The following is a 15632-nucleotide window of genomic DNA, read 5'->3' on the forward strand; positions in this document are numbered from 1 at the left end:
TGGCTGAGACAACAAGGGAAGGTTCTCTTTTGGGAGTCCTCTCATAGAGCTCTTCCCTGATAGTTTTGAGTTTTAGTGGAGGAGGCCAAGTTTTACTTCTTTATATGTAAATTAATACACTGAAAGTCTGGGAATTAACCTTATCACATTGTTGCCTTTGTGCCATTTTTGGACTCTAGTCAATCCCCACTCCATGTTATTAAGTGCCCCTATCTGCCAGAAGGGAAACATCATTCCACGCTTAACCTTGGTCCTGAAGGTGCCAGAGTAGCAGCATATTGATCCTCTCACCTCTCAACCCCTCAGTTTCCTGCCCACTCTCTCCTGCCATCTTTCTGTGTGTGGTTTGGAGGAAGTGTGCAGTTTGTCAAAGTGATAGGTCTTCCTTCTATGAAATTATTGCTTAAGCCTTTTATCCTGAGGATAGGCTAAACTACAGTGTGACAACACAAATTTAAAGAGATATAGGAAGGTATTACAGGAAACTGAAGAATAATTATAATAGTTGTATTGAAAAGCTACTAAAAATCAGTATGTTTAAATATATTTACATCTGTACAGGGAGATACTTCAAGGAAAATGTGTTGCTTTAATGCTTGAATTTGTTTGTGTAATAAGCTCTGCTCCCAAGTGGTGGCTGAGTAAGGGCTCCATGTGTCTGTAGGAACTCAGAAGATCGATCACAGTAGAATAGATGAAAGTTGTCTGTTATCTGTCAGCTTTAGAAACTAACTCACGTTAAAGGAAAGCAGATTATAGATGTCACACAAGGGTGGGTAATCAGGAAAGAAATTGTTTTAGAATGTCTGTGATAGTCAGAATATTGCTTTATACAACAAATTGATCTTCACATAGCAAATTCAAGAGTTTTGAGGCCTGTGGATGATTTGGTCACTCCCTTTGAGAAGATTGTAAGGCTCCAGAAGTTTCTTCCACCAGTGAACAGACTTTAAATAGCAGTTATGGATACAGGTCCTCTATAGTTCAAGCTTTCCAGTGAAGCTGTAGACACACCTTGCAAGTCTAGACCGATAGAAAGGTACTAGTTTAAAAATTCAGTCTAAAAAAGAGTCTGCTGTAGCTGTCTTTTTTAGCAAATTAGTACTTAACAAATTTACTCTGGTTTACAAACAGAATATGGAAGATGGAGGCCTAGTGACATGTTGATTTTTTTTTTTTTTTTAATCTGGCCTTTCAAAACATTAATTAAAATCATGGTGGTGGGGAGGGCAATTACCTTTTATCCTTAATGGTACTATTAGAATGAGCTTTCTTTTTACAAGTGTAGTGATTTTGATACCTTGTGACTCCTGAATTTGTTGGAGTAACAGACCTTTCTCAGTGTAGTGGCATTTCAAAAAGAGTGGGTTTTGTTTTAGATTGCAAGTGCAAAGAGGTTTTGGTTTTTTTCTTTTTAAGACTTAATCATTTCAGATTAAATATTATCTCAACTTCAACTAATACCATCACAATTATCTTACACCTTTATGAGTTAGTATCTAGATGCCTGATTTTGAATGTATACCATTTCATACTGAATATTACAGGAGAAGGAAAAAAACATGAAGAATTATTATGCACAGTTGGCTGGTTTTAAGCTCTAAACTTTAAAATATGTCTAGAACAATAAAAATACAAGTTTGCATCCAGTAAGAAACTTGAAGCTAGAAGTTATTGATGCTTATAACTTTGGGTAGGACTTAATTAATGAATAGGTAACTATATTTAAATATAGCACATTAAATTTTAAATATGTTTGTTCATTGATCAGTACAGTTGTAAAAAAAATCAGAATGAAAATTTTTTGAAGTACAAGCTTAAATACAAAAAAATTACAGGGGATAATAACAGGGAAAAAAGTTAGTGTCATGTTCAGAGTTTGGTGATATGTTTAAACTATACATACTTTTCTAAAACAGAATTCTTCCAACATTTTTTGCTCATGCAATTGGTTTCAGTAAAACATTTGAATTAGGTGTTAACTATCTCTTGATAGTTGCTATCCAGCATAAGGATTTTGTATTTAATTGAAGAAATACCTGTATTAATTTCTACCATGGAAAATTTTCAGCTTTTCAGTATAAATGATTGATTAGGTAAGTAGTGACATTAGTTTTAATAATTTATAAGAAATTGATTAATAGTTAAAGTAGTATTTTTTAATTTTTTTTTTAGTTAATGCATTTGAGAAGAACTGCTCAGCAGTCCTTCAATATAGGCCTACCCTGTTTTAAGGATATTTAAAGGATATTAGCTTTTATCTTGGAAATTACTTATTCCAGTGGTGATAATCTCTTTTTCTGTTTAAGGAATCTGTGTGTGTGTACACACATGTGTGTTTAATATATTGTACTGAAGAGTTTGTGATGCACCACTGCAATTTTTTTTAAAACTGAAAGGGAAAATTTTACCTGCAAAGAGCACTAGGCTATTTTTTCCATTTTCTTTTAGCTTGTTAAGTGTTCTTTAAATATAGAAATTAAAATGTCTTTAGAAATACCTTGAAGTATATCCTGAAGAGCACTCAGTACACTTGAGTATTTAAATATCAAAGACTGGGATTCAGGAGAGATGGATCCATTCTTTCCTTTGCCACAACCTTGAACCTTACTCATTTACCTCCTCTGTGCCCCAGTTAATGAAACGAGAGTAATACCAAGCTTGCCAAGTTTTTGGTGAGGTTTTCTTTCATTAATAGTTAAGATAGTTTGAAATACCAGAAAGTTAACATTGTTGTAATTGTAGTTAGGTTCAAGAAGCTGTATTGCAAATTTTTTTTTTGCCTTTAATTTTTTCATGATTATTTTTCTTAATGGTAGTGTAGTGCTGTCACTGATAAGATGCACATCATTGCTAGTGACACTTGCAGGTATGATTGAATACTGCAAATAGACCAGAACTGTTTTGTAAACGTCAGGTTTTTAGGCTTGAGTTTAACCATTATAACAAACATTAGATGTGGTGTTTACTGTAATTTATATTTTGTTTTGATTTGTTTTCATTTTCAGTTCAAGCTCAACAGCTGATGCAAATTCAGAGGAAACAGCTAATTTGGAAAAAGGAAAATCAACATTAAACAAAGTTTTGGAGTCTTTTTGTTCATATCACTGGCAACAGACTTTGGCTATGTTAAAATTCCTATTACAGGATGAAAATGTTCCTATAGTTTGCAGTTGCAAGCAAACACATTTGGTCCACTCTGAAACTCCCAGTTCCCTTACTGAAGAGGATGTTCACGTTCCATTTTGCAGTTGCAATGGACACATGCTGACAAAAAGGTGCTGTTTACAAAATCAAAGGCCAAACACTTGTTTACCACCTCTGTCTGTTTGTATTAAAGATTTCCATTCTTTGTCTTGCCAAGCTGTAGCAATTGGATGTATTAAGACAATGGTGAACAAAACGTGTAGTTCTCCTAAGTATTGTGCTGACCAGTTGCAAAATTATAACAGGCATTCTGTGAAAGCAGCAGCATGTACATATTCAGCTAAGGACTGTGACCTCTTAAGCAGCATTAAAAATTCAAACAGATCCCGCAGTCCATCGCCACCTCCACTATCGCCTGTACACAGTAAAGAATTTGAATTGTCAGAAGGAATGGTTATGGACTTTCCAACTTTAGACAACAACAAGCTTGAAATATCCATCAACCAGCCTCCATCCCTCTTGCCAGCTGAAGGAAGCAAGGGAGAGTTTGAGTATGAGGGTAAAACATGCAAAGGAAGAGAGATTGATTATTCAGATGGAGCACTGGGATCAGCGGACCAGGAAAGCAATGATGGTTGTATGAACTCTGAGAAAGGTGAACATTCTGCCATTTTTCAAGATTTAATGGACCGCATTAATGAGAAGTTGAAATCAATAGACACTACAGATCTAGCCACAAATCTTGTAAAACTTTCTAGCAGTGACAGGGCACCAGAAAATGATGTCAAATTAGGAGACTTCATAACTTCTCTTTTGCATAATGCTAAGGCAAGTGATTACAGCTTTATGGAATTACTTCGCCAGCATGATAAACAAGTGGAAAATAAAATTATTCAGACAAGATTTCGCAAGCGTCAGGAAACTTTATTTGCAACGTATAATTCTCCTGACTCACCAGTCATTCGACGACAGACCTTGCAAATCAAGAGGGAGCTTGCAAGCCTTGATGAAACTCTTGTACGAAAAAAGTCAATTTCTGAGAGAAATGCAAAGAAATCTACAAAAAAAATTGATAAAATGCATCCAAATAAAAGACATACTTTTACTGTAATAGAAGATGAGACTTTGCAACATCTTGGAAGCAATCCATGTGTGAACTGCCAAACCAAACCAATGTGCTTTCCAGTACACCAAACAGAGTCTTTCAATCTACCTCTTACTAATTTTCAGACCAGCTCCAGCTTTTTAGTTCTTTCGGAAAACAGTGCTATTGCAGCCAGCCAGGCAAAACTCCCAAATACACAAGGAGACTGTGCAACCTTGAAAGAGACTGGTCCGATTCCTCTGAAGGATGAGAGTAATGAAATCTTGGGTAGAACTAAACGTAACATTGTGCCTCCTGGGTGGTACTCTGTGTATGTAACAAACAATATCATGTTTAGAAAGTCATCCAGTACAAAAAAGTCATTGAAAAGTCTGGAAAAAATGAGAATAAGTAAAAATCTTCATGCTGAAAGATGCAGTGACATAAATATAAGCAAAATTGTGAGAGACACAAATCTGCAAGTTGTTGTGGAGCGTTTAGAAGATACAATAAGCTTATCCAGAAAGACTAGCAACTCATTGTTGGATAGTTACAAAATAAGCCAAAAATTAAAAGATAATGCTTATGAACAGGTTATGAATCCTGCTGCTAGAAGGGGCTTACCTTTCACTCTGAGCGAAATTGGATGCACAGGACAAACCTTCCTTCCACATTCACATGTGCCAAGCAGCGGTAAAATCAAAGCAATTTGTGTTGCATCAAACACACAAGAAACTGTTATAGATCAAGAAATTAATGACAGCCTTTTGAAATCTCTGACCTTTAATTCAAGCAGTTCAGCTTCCAGTAATGGGGACTTGCATGTCACTTCTGAAGCCAGGGAGATCCCATCTCCCTTAAACTACTCTAGTCCTATTAAGCTTATGTTTGTCTCAGAAGTTAACAGTCATGAAGGAGTCAAATACACGTTAACATCTGCAGCTGCGTCTTCTAAGGAAAGCACAGATCTTTGTTTGTTTCAGGGGCACACAAACGCTTTGTTAGATAAACAGGCCACCGGTGACCTTTCTCATGCAGTCTGTGTCAAGGGTTGTGATTGCAGTGAAAATGATACTAAGGAGAGGTCAAGCTGCATTTATGCGGAAGCTGCTACAAGCTCTTGTCCAGTTGGTCAAATCAACATAAATGACTCAAAAAAAAATGATGAAGTTGTGGAGAAATCAAGCAGTAGCAGTGAATTAGTTTTCAAAAGAAAACCTGGTAGACCAAAGAAAATAGGTCCTCAGGTAGTTAAGCAAGTTAAGAGACCCATTGGACGGCCTCCTAAACCAAAAGTAGACATGAGTGGAAGCACAAAACCTAGACCTGAACTTAGCTGTGGTGGTAAAAGCATCAAGTCTGATGCAGCAGCAATGGAAGAAGTTAGCAGCAACAAAAATATTACTGTGACAGTTGTTTTTGGAAGGTCAAGAAGAACTAAGAGACACGTTTCTGAAGGTAATCTAAATCTTATCAGCATTCTGCCCACACAACATATTGATTCTAATTTTGCCAATGATCCCAGCAAAGCAAGGCACAATGCAGAAACTGGAAATGCTTTGACTGAAACAGTAAAAGCCTTCCAGAATCCTTCTGCTGAAAAGGAGGTCTCTGGTTATGACTATGTCAGGCCTATCAAGGGTAATCTGGCATCAGCACATCCTTGCAGCAATGTTATACAGCAGATTAAGAAACCATTAACCACTGTTCGAAAACCTGGCAGGCCAGCAAAAGTGAAAATTTCCGGCATATCAGTGACTGTCAGCAGACTTTCACCTCAGGAAAGAAAAGTGAGCATCAGCAATGGTTTGCCTCCTTTACAACAGCAGAATGTGTTAGAAAAAAACATACCACAGGAGAGAAAAAATCAACTGTGCAATAATATGGGTCAAGTAAAGAACATGCAGAAAGATTCTAAAGAGGATGGGTCACACAATGTTGCTACAACAGTGTCAAGAAAACATGAAATTCCATCGAGACACTCTGCTAGAGACAGAAAACCTTCACTGCATTTTTTGCATTCATTAGCATCTTCTAGTCCATTTACTTGTAGAAGTGCCTTACTACATAAATCTTACAAACTCCATTTGAAAAAAGCTAAAGAGCGAAAGGAAAAACTTACACAATCCAATCAGTGCACAGAATCCAGAGATACCTCAGAACAGAGAAATCCAGGAAATGCTAAAAAGGATCTTAAGGATGGTGGATTCGGGCCCATTAGTGAGGTATCATCAGATCCCATTTTTTCGTCAAATCCTTCTCTCAGGTGGTGGCCTACTTCCACTTCAAGTGACACCTTGTTGGAAGAACTAAACAATAGATTTGAACAGATGACTAATACCTGGTTGAGAGTGGGGGGAAGTGAGTTTGACAAATGTGTATGTGAAAAAAGGGACCCCATTGAACGAGACTGTAGTACCGAAATGTCAGACCCTTTAGACTCCTGCCTTGTAGGACTTGAAACATCACCTATAAAAATGCTGTTCCAGAAAAAGTGTAATATGAATGAACTCTGCACCTGGTTTATGCAAACTACAGAAACACAGTCTCTCTCTCTTGTGAGAAAGGCAAATGCTCGCAATCCCTTAGAGGTAGTTAGTACTAAAGAGATAAAGATGGAAACGAAACAATCTGATCCTAGCACTTGCCCTTTCAGAAAGCACTTTAAAAAGTTTGCACTATCCTCCCCTTCAAAACCAGCAGGGAAATTGCAAATGTTACATAACATGGTGAGGTCTCCAGTCTTAAGCATGAAAAGTAATTTCACTTTAGCCAGATTAAAAAGAAATGAATTTAAGAAGTTGCAGCGTGATAGGTGGGGACAAACAAAAAAGCTCTATAATCAGGCTCCTGGAGGCTGGAAATCAAAAAGGAAAAATCTGCAGTTATTTTGCCAAAGCCAATTGTTTAAGAGTACAAGTGGGGAAACCAATGATGAAACATCCAAGCTGCAGGAGAAAAATACAGTAGAAATCCAGCCCACTCAGACTTTGGTAGAGTCTCAGAATAGCCTCTTGCCAACTGAAAATGAAACCAGAGATGCATTTGTTGAACAGATGATGGGATCATCTGACTTTAACCCACATCCTGGTTTAGCAAATATACTTAAGTCACATTCAGAGGCAAATGGAACAATTCATTGCCAGCAAAATGTTAGAAAAGAACAAAGCCAAGATAAACTGTTTCAAAATACTTGGAAAGCCAAAACCTTTAAAGACTGTAGGATATTTCTGAGAAAGATCAACCATATTGAGCAGCACAATTCATTTAAGTTAAATAATGTCATTTATTCTCCTGAAGCTGTCGACAGTAAAAGCACTCAGGCCTTTATGGAAGAAAAAAGACATCCTCTTTTAAGGTCCCATTCTACTAAACAAAATACATTAAAGAAACAAGAAAATGAAATGGAAACATCTAAAGGATCTAATTCTTCTAAAGTGATTGAAAAGCTGGATGGCCAGTTTCACAGCAGAAAATTAAGTAGTGGTGTAAACCAGGACGATAATCCTGCTGGTAGTTCTGAAGGTCTTGATAGAATAAACAAAAGAAAAAGTCCACAATGGGAGACCACTGATACAAATTTAAGAAAAAGGCATAAGAGACAATCATGCAGTAGTGGACAAATGGCACCTTATTACCCAAAGTACCAAGTAGGTAAGTTCTTGTTCCCCACTTCATCTTAAAATTGAAATCCTAAAGAATTGGAGAAGTCAAACAACTAAGCACTTTTTTGTTTATTGCATGTTACTCATTTTAATTTCAGACAAGTCATGAAATCAAACATTGCATAACATCAGAATAATTCAGAAAGTGCAATTTTAAATGTTTATAACGTTTTGCACCATTCTTTCAGCTCTGATAAGCTAACCGATATAGTTTAGACAGACAAGAAGTTCTGACATTCTGTAGTCAGTCACAGCTGGCTATTGACTTCAAAAGGAGCAGAATTTCATTCCATTATGTAGTTTCTCATAGTGTGAGGAGGAATAAGCTATAAAATAAAGCATAAATTCAGTGTATTAGCATATAGCTGGTTTTAAAAAAATCTCATTGGATGATTACTGTTACAAATCAATCATAGTTTTGTAATTTTACAGTAAAAGATAGTATTTTGTACTTCTGAAAATTATTTAGTCAGAGACCCATTTTAGTATCCTTTCCATGCCAAGTGAAATCTGCTGACCCTAATCTGCTGACTCACTGAATCCTTACACAACAAGTTAAAATGCAAAATTATTTTTCACAAGAACGATATACAGTTACTCTGCTAAATACTTTGGCTTGGAAGTTTTTAGGCTAGTGTGAAATTAAATCATTTTTTCAAGATAGGTATTTATAAATACATTGTAATACAACTGTGATCTCAAAAAGGCCATTATATTACTTAGAAAGAGGGCACATTTGTTTCTAATGATTTCTTCTGTTGGGTGAAGAGATATCCTTAAACAGAAGTCTTAACTAATTTCAACAAAATTGCTAAGGTGTGAAATCCTCGCCAAGCAAAACACAACTCCTGCAATGTGATTTAAGTTACTGCCTTTGTAGAAACACTATTGTATTAGCTAATCTGATATTGGCCAATTATAAAAACCTTATTCAAAATATCAGGTCAAAACTTCAGGTCATCTTTTGTATTCTGTCTTTTAGAAAAGGATCTCTGATAATAAATGGAAAGGTTAATTTAAGTTGTAATATAAACAGTATAATGGCTCGTGTATGCTTTATTTCTTTTGTACTTCAAGTGATATATAGAATTCTTCATATTAAGCTCATTCAGTATAACCCTGCTTTTTCCAAAGTACAGCATTTTTTTATCTATGGACTGCTCTTTTGTATTTTGATTCATTGATCTGCAGCCAAGCTCAACATAAATAATTTGTTTTTAAGAAGTTCAAACTTTGACAGAAAATTGCTGTTAAAAAAAGAAAAAAACAAACTAGGAAAGGAAAGGATAGAATATACCCATTTCTATATTGCAAATGAAGAAAGAGCTCTCTCATACTTGTAACTCATTGAGAAAATGTTACATTCCAATTATATTTATCTGTAAATGTTTTGTTTCAATGGTAATGCAAGACCTATTACTGTGATCCGGTCTCATGTTAGTTTTAATTGGGACTCAATTTTATCTACCTGATAACTTTCATCCTTTAGTTTTGGATTTTCAGGAAATCTGATAACTATTTTGATATTTTACATTACTTCATTTACAGTTTTTGTTGTTTTCCCTTTTACTCATGGTTTCTCATATCAGTCATTGTCTTCAGAAAAACTATGATAGGAAATTAATTGATAAAGGAAATGTTAAAAGACAAAGAATGATGATTCTGGAACTGTCTCCACACTTGTAACCCCAGATCTTTCTTAGGGGTACTATTGCACTATCAGAGGATTGTCTGATATTGGAAGGATGTCTTGTTTTGCTGTGTTGACTCAACATTGTGTACTCTCTGCACCAGCCATGGAAATCATACAAATATTTTTAGTCTAACATAGCTACTCCCTAAAAGAAGCAACATGATTTCTAGCTGTGCATGCATGTGACTTCAAACATAATTCCTGCATCTGGGAGTTAAATGCACATGAAAACATCATGCTTCGTTCATGTGTTCTTTGGATTGTATTTTTGTTTATGTGGTATCATAAACTATATCATTGTTCTGTTGTCATGCTTGAAATGTTGCTATAGACACATTTATGGTCAGTATTTGAAGTTTTTCTTAAACTTGGGGTCTTACCAAATGTTCTTAAAGAGAGAGATGTGATGCTGTTTTATTGTGAACCATTGTGGCAGGTGGGCAGAATGTTGTTACCAAACTTTTTATGTACTCTTGGTTTTTTTTATTAGCATGTGCAAGCAGGAATAAACAATTGAATTCTTATAGCTCAAGGTAGTGTCCAACAACCAGACTAGCCATGCACCCATTGCAGCAACAGAAAAGAGTTAATAGCTTTTTCTCATTGCCTGTTGTATTCAAGATAAGGTGGCTGGTAGATGCATGGGTCCATTTGATGTTTGTTTATACTTCTGAACTGTTGCTTCCACAATGCATTTGATGTGTTGAGGGGCAGTTCCCTTTTACTCTAAATCCATCTTCTGGCAATTTTAATTTCTTTAGCAACACTGAAATGCTATTATTCTCCATTGTGTAAAGAAAATTACATAAGCACGTTTTTAGGAAAGCACTTGTTTTCTTTTCACAAGAGTACTTCACTTGTAACATTGAAGTTCACATTAACATGCTTGGACTTGGGCAAAAGTTATCAAGAAAGCCAAGCTAAAATACAAAAAAGACTATTAATCCAACAATAAAACTGGGATGTGTAAAATACTCCATTTTGTAATCTTACAATGTACTAAATATTTTAAAAATCTGCTTCAAAGGGTGTGGACTTCATACAGATGGAAAAGAGACTGTGAATCTTCTATGGTAGCAGGCAGAGCTGACATCACAGACCTATGCTCTTGGCCTTCATATCAGGGTGGCAGTTTGCATTTTAAAAATTGATTTCTCTCACCTAAAGTTAGGATATTTTCATCTAACATGAACTTTTTAATTTTCGCCCTTATATTTTCACTTTTCTTCAAGTGGTCTGGAGTTTTAGAACAGATCTATTGGATTTGTCAGCAGAGAACATGACTTTTCAATTTTAATTTTTTATTATGTTTGAATGTAGATTTTATATTCTACCTTAATGAAATCAAGTTTGTGCAGTTCTTGAAAAGAGAATTTGCTAATTTTTGTGGTCATTTCAAAGTTTGCTGCAAGAGTGAAGAATCATAACTATGAAAACTTTGGTGTTGTGAGTCTAATTGGTCTCTTCATTGTGCACATAAAATAACATCTGTATTAATATTACAGACAAACATTTTCTTAAACTTAACTTCCATTACTATAAGTTTGCAAAAAAAATGGAAGGGAAAATTTTGTGAATTCTTTTTTACACATCTGTGTTAGAATGGCTTTGATATTCCAGTATTGTTGCTTATTTGTGTCGTGGTAGTGCAATCCAGTAATAATAAAGCTACAAATGGGGATCGTTTCCCTTCTGCTGTGAATGACCTAGTGACAGACAAGATTTGTTTTAGCAGGTTATTCAGCTTTCATGAAAGACCACATCCCTAATGAGTGACAAATTTAAAATATTGGGTTAGGAAAAGTGCAGAGGAGATATAGAGTAACAGTCATTACATCTGTTGATTTTAAGAAGGCTCTTTTCACAAAGGCTTTTCATCAGAGGGTTACTTGGCTCTAAAATAAATTTCACCTGTGATGCAGAGTAAGCAGATAGACATTTTCATACCTGTAGTTGTCAGACAAGAAGTTACCTTTTCACTTGTAGGCATAAACCAAAGTAAGAGCATTAACAGAAATATTAGAAGATTAAATGAATGACTGTTCACAGTAAGTGGGCCATTTTTAATGCAGAAGTGTAAAAGCAGAAAGGTACATTTGATATATAGATGACTATACATGTGTAGTAAATCCTTACTCATTTAATGAACTTAATGGTCTCTGCCTCATTCCTCGTGATGGAACAGCAGCAGCTCCCATGCCACAGTCTAATGCTCCATTTTGTTTTACACTCTGGGATTCTACTTGCCAAATTACATATTCTTCTTTCCTTTTCTTTTTCTCACATCAGATGATCTAATGTGGGGTGTGTAGGTTTTGGGTGCTGTTCAGTTTTAAACTGTGGTTATTTGCATATTGCCTTAGAGTATGCTGTTACTCATCTTCTTTTGAGGGTTCTGAGATAAGGATTTTTACTCTTGTTTCTTTGAATAATGGACTTTTTAAAGAAGTTGGCTCTGGGGTCTTCAAATTTCTTTACCTGCTAGGATATGTAGTTTTCTGTAGCTTAGTGCCATGATCATTAAGCCTTTGTGTAGGATTTATATACCCAGTTTTATAACTAAGCTGGAGTGCTTTTTTTCATCATTTTATTCAGTATTTTTTTAGCTGTCTGTTTTTAATTTTACCTCTTCAAAAACTGAGAAACTCACAGTCATATTTTCCTATTTGTCCTTGGTCCTGAGGAAATGTCTAGATTTTTCAGCTTTCTTTAGGGAACTGGTAATACTAAATAAATACAGACAATCTTCTGTCTTCCTTTGAAAGCCTTCTACTAGAAGAGAAAATAGCAGTTTTCCAAGGCCTGCACAGTGCTTTTGAAAAACTGACAAGTACATATCCTTTTTTGAATCCTCTCTTCCTTTGAGAGTTCATGGCCTTAAAGCAGAGCTTCTGTTGCTGTTAGATAGAAAAGCAGGGAAGTCAATTAACAGAGCCTGTGAAGAGGTAACCTGTAAATTAAGTATTCATGTAGTCTGACCATGACCAGAGCAGATTAATTTTGCTGAGACAATTCCACATTTTGGTGTTGAAAATAGTTCAAGGAGGCCTGTGTGCTGTGCCTTAGTTTGCATTTCTCTATTGTTGGTATGCTAAAGCTAGTGCTGCTTTTCTATTTTCACCACATCTTTGGAAAGTGTCTCACATGGAATCTTCAGTTAATTACATTCAAAAAGTGCAGATTCTGGTTCCTGAGTCGAGGGAGGCAATGGTGTGACATGACTGGGTTGTTGTTTGCATGTATTCTCAGGTAGATTTTCCTTTCCTATTTCATCTTTCACTCCTCAAAGGATAGTTTTAGTCAGACCCTTGATGGTTTGAAATCTTTTTCAGACTTTTAAGCCAAATATAATGCAACATTTATTCACTGTTCATCCTTTTGCTTGTGGTGTCCTTTAATTTTGCTATAATTGTATAGTTGTGCTTTAAAGATATTGTTTAAACAATCTTTGAGACTAATAGAAATGTTTTTGTTATTTGGTAACTGGATATTAATTTAATAGAAATAGTAATTTTGCCATATTTTTAGGACAGTATTTTCTTATCAAAAGCCTTTTTCTCTCCAGTGTTTCCTGTGCTCAACATGGTAAACAAAGGCTCTGTAAAATGTCCTTGAATCTTGGGTGTCACTGAGAATGCTGTGTGTTTCTGAAAGCTGTTGACAACCTTCAGGTTCTAATTAAGACAGACATTTTTACAATGATCAACAACTAATTAGATGGATGTATCTGAAAGGAAATTGCTGTGTACAAGAAGTCTAATATTTTAAGATCAGCATTTTGCCAGTATTGCCATGCACACCCCACTACAGCATCTCAGCTTGGTGGGTTTGCCCTTGGTGGCACTCGGGGCAGTGTCCTGCTTCCTGTGCTCAGTGTCCTCTCAAATGTGATGGTGCTTCTGGGTGTGTGATCTGGATAAAGAAAGTTTATGGAGTCCTCATTAGCCATGTTTACTTCCTAGTTATTTAAAGATTTTTATTATTAGGTATTTTGAAAGAAATCAGAGGAAAACATTTGTAAATCAGAATTATGGGTTTTACCAAATACAATTATGTAGAAATGCTGGATATATAGACCAGTACCTGAATATATTTATATAGGGATATGTGCTACTTGTGAACCTTTCTAAGGTATGATTTTAAGAGAAAATCACTTTGAAAAACTGCAAGTAGAACCTCAATTGAGATGCCAATTGGGAAGTTTTTTAGAATTTTTTCCTTTGTTGCTCACAAGGGTTTTTTTTTAATAGAGCTTTATAAAAAGCTAGCAAAGTAAATCTTATTTCACTGCTAGTTAAATAAAAGATTGAAATTATTATAACTGAGTAATAATTAATACATACTCCACAGTCCTAACCAGGTTAGGACTCAATGTTTTGATTGGTTGCAGTGTAACTTTATAAAATAATGCTGAACTTTATAAAATAATGCTGTTCTTGAGACACATCTTTCTCCATTGTCTCCTTTCAATGCATGAGGCATCATCTTGAAAACCATATCTCCTTCATCTGTTATTTCTTTTTTCCCATTGTTGGATTGCCAGCTTTCAGCAGCCTGACTTGTTTTCTCATCTAAATGCTCCCTTTATATTTCATTCTTGGTGTGTGATTTTTCATTAACTTTTTTTGTTAATTACTCACTTAATAAATGGGATTATCTTTGTTTTCCCTGCAGTTTTGTACTTTTTTGTAGAAAGATGTGCACACTTTTTCAAGGAGGGTGATGAGCCCAATTGGGATGTCAAATCATTGCACATCAGCTCTGGTCCTGTAGAGAAAATTGCACCTTTGCCACTGGCTGTCTGTTCCTGTGTTGGCTGAGCTGCTCCTTTCTGTATCTCATGACTCTTATTTGTGGTGTTGCAGTACAGCATTGGCTTGTGCTTCCTCTGTGCTCCAGGACAGCTGCCTGTGCCTTTGTCCCAGCAGTGCCTGTCCTGCACTGGTGCAGACCAGGCTCCTACTGAGCTGTTGTTCATTTCACAACTTTGCTGTTGCTCCTCTTGTTCATTCAGATCCATGTCTGAGCCACAGTTCAGACCAGCCAGGCCACTGCACTCTGGTTATTCCACATTTCTCTTCATCCTGCCTTCATGCTCTCCTTTAGTACCAAACTGATTCTCAGATCATGCATCAGCTTTCCTTTTTTGCCAAGCTGTGTGTTTGTGAGTGCCAAAGGATATTCTGCAGAAGATGAGTGCAGCCCAGTTTTATTCCTGTTTTGATTTTTTACTGCATGTTTCTCATTGTGTACTTTGGCTGGTCCATTCTGTCTGGTCCGTACACCTGCCAAGAGATTTTTAATACCATGAGCAAAATGTCAGTCAGCTTTTGTCACAGATTTTTTCAAACCCAGGTACAGAAATTCTTTTGTAAAAAGCCATACCAGATTTTTAATCCATTTTTTTTCATATTGAAGACCAGGTAATTAAAATTTTTCCTACAATGTAGAGATATGTCTTTTCCAAGATCAAGATAATCAAGACTTCATCTTTCTATCTCCATGCTTTTGGGCCAACAGCTCTGGATGCTTTATAACTCTAGACAAATTACAGTTTCTGCTGCCATATTCATGGCAAGTTGCACATTCAGTTCTTGTGGGACAGGCCAAGCAATTTTTGTTTCTTTGCATTTTTTCATAACTGAAAGGGGACCATTTTTTTATGCTGATTCCTCTCATGTTCCAGACATCAGTAAAGGCTGTTCAGATTATTCTTCAATTTCTTTGGAGTACAGATAATGGTATCTCTTGCTGTGTCAAGAGGATGTAAACCTTTAGTGAGAACTTCATGATTTATAGAGGCAATGTGTCCTTTTCTGTATTCTATTCTTTGGTTTCAGTCTGTCTAGGTTTTACTATTTGATTTGTCTTTTCAATAGCAGAAACTCACCTGACTTATATCTGCTTTCAGCTGTATGGATTCATTACTACAAATTAAATTTAGGCAGGAGTTTCACACTTTCTTTCAGTGGCTGTGCACTCCCCTACTCTCCATCCTCCACTCACTGCCACTTGCTCCTTTCTGTCACTTCTGGGCAGCCAT

The 15632-nt window shown here is 35.9% G+C and overlaps 1 protein-coding gene across 6 annotated transcripts in view; it reads left to right on the forward strand.

The window, feature by feature from the left end:
* LCORL (ligand dependent nuclear receptor corepressor like) overlaps window positions 1-15632 on the forward strand; it is a 79324-nt gene that overhangs the window by 54597 nt on the left and 9095 nt on the right. For 2 of the 6 annotated variants that reach the window (XM_036381584.2, XM_036381585.2), the window contains exon 7: window positions 3009-7885. The exons of 3 other annotated variants lie outside the window; for them this stretch is intronic. In XM_036381584.2, coding sequence (XP_036237477.1) covers window positions 3009-7885 — 4877 coding nt within the window. Of the gene's footprint in view, window positions 1-3008; window positions 7886-15632 lie in introns of those variants that run through there. One more of the 6 variants, XM_036381587.2, reaches the window with a different exon arrangement.

This window comes from Molothrus ater, chromosome 4, assembly GCF_012460135.2.
Source record: "Molothrus ater isolate BHLD 08-10-18 breed brown headed cowbird chromosome 4, BPBGC_Mater_1.1, whole genome shotgun sequence".
NCBI classification, from domain to species: Eukaryota; Metazoa; Chordata; class Aves; order Passeriformes; family Icteridae; genus Molothrus; species Molothrus ater.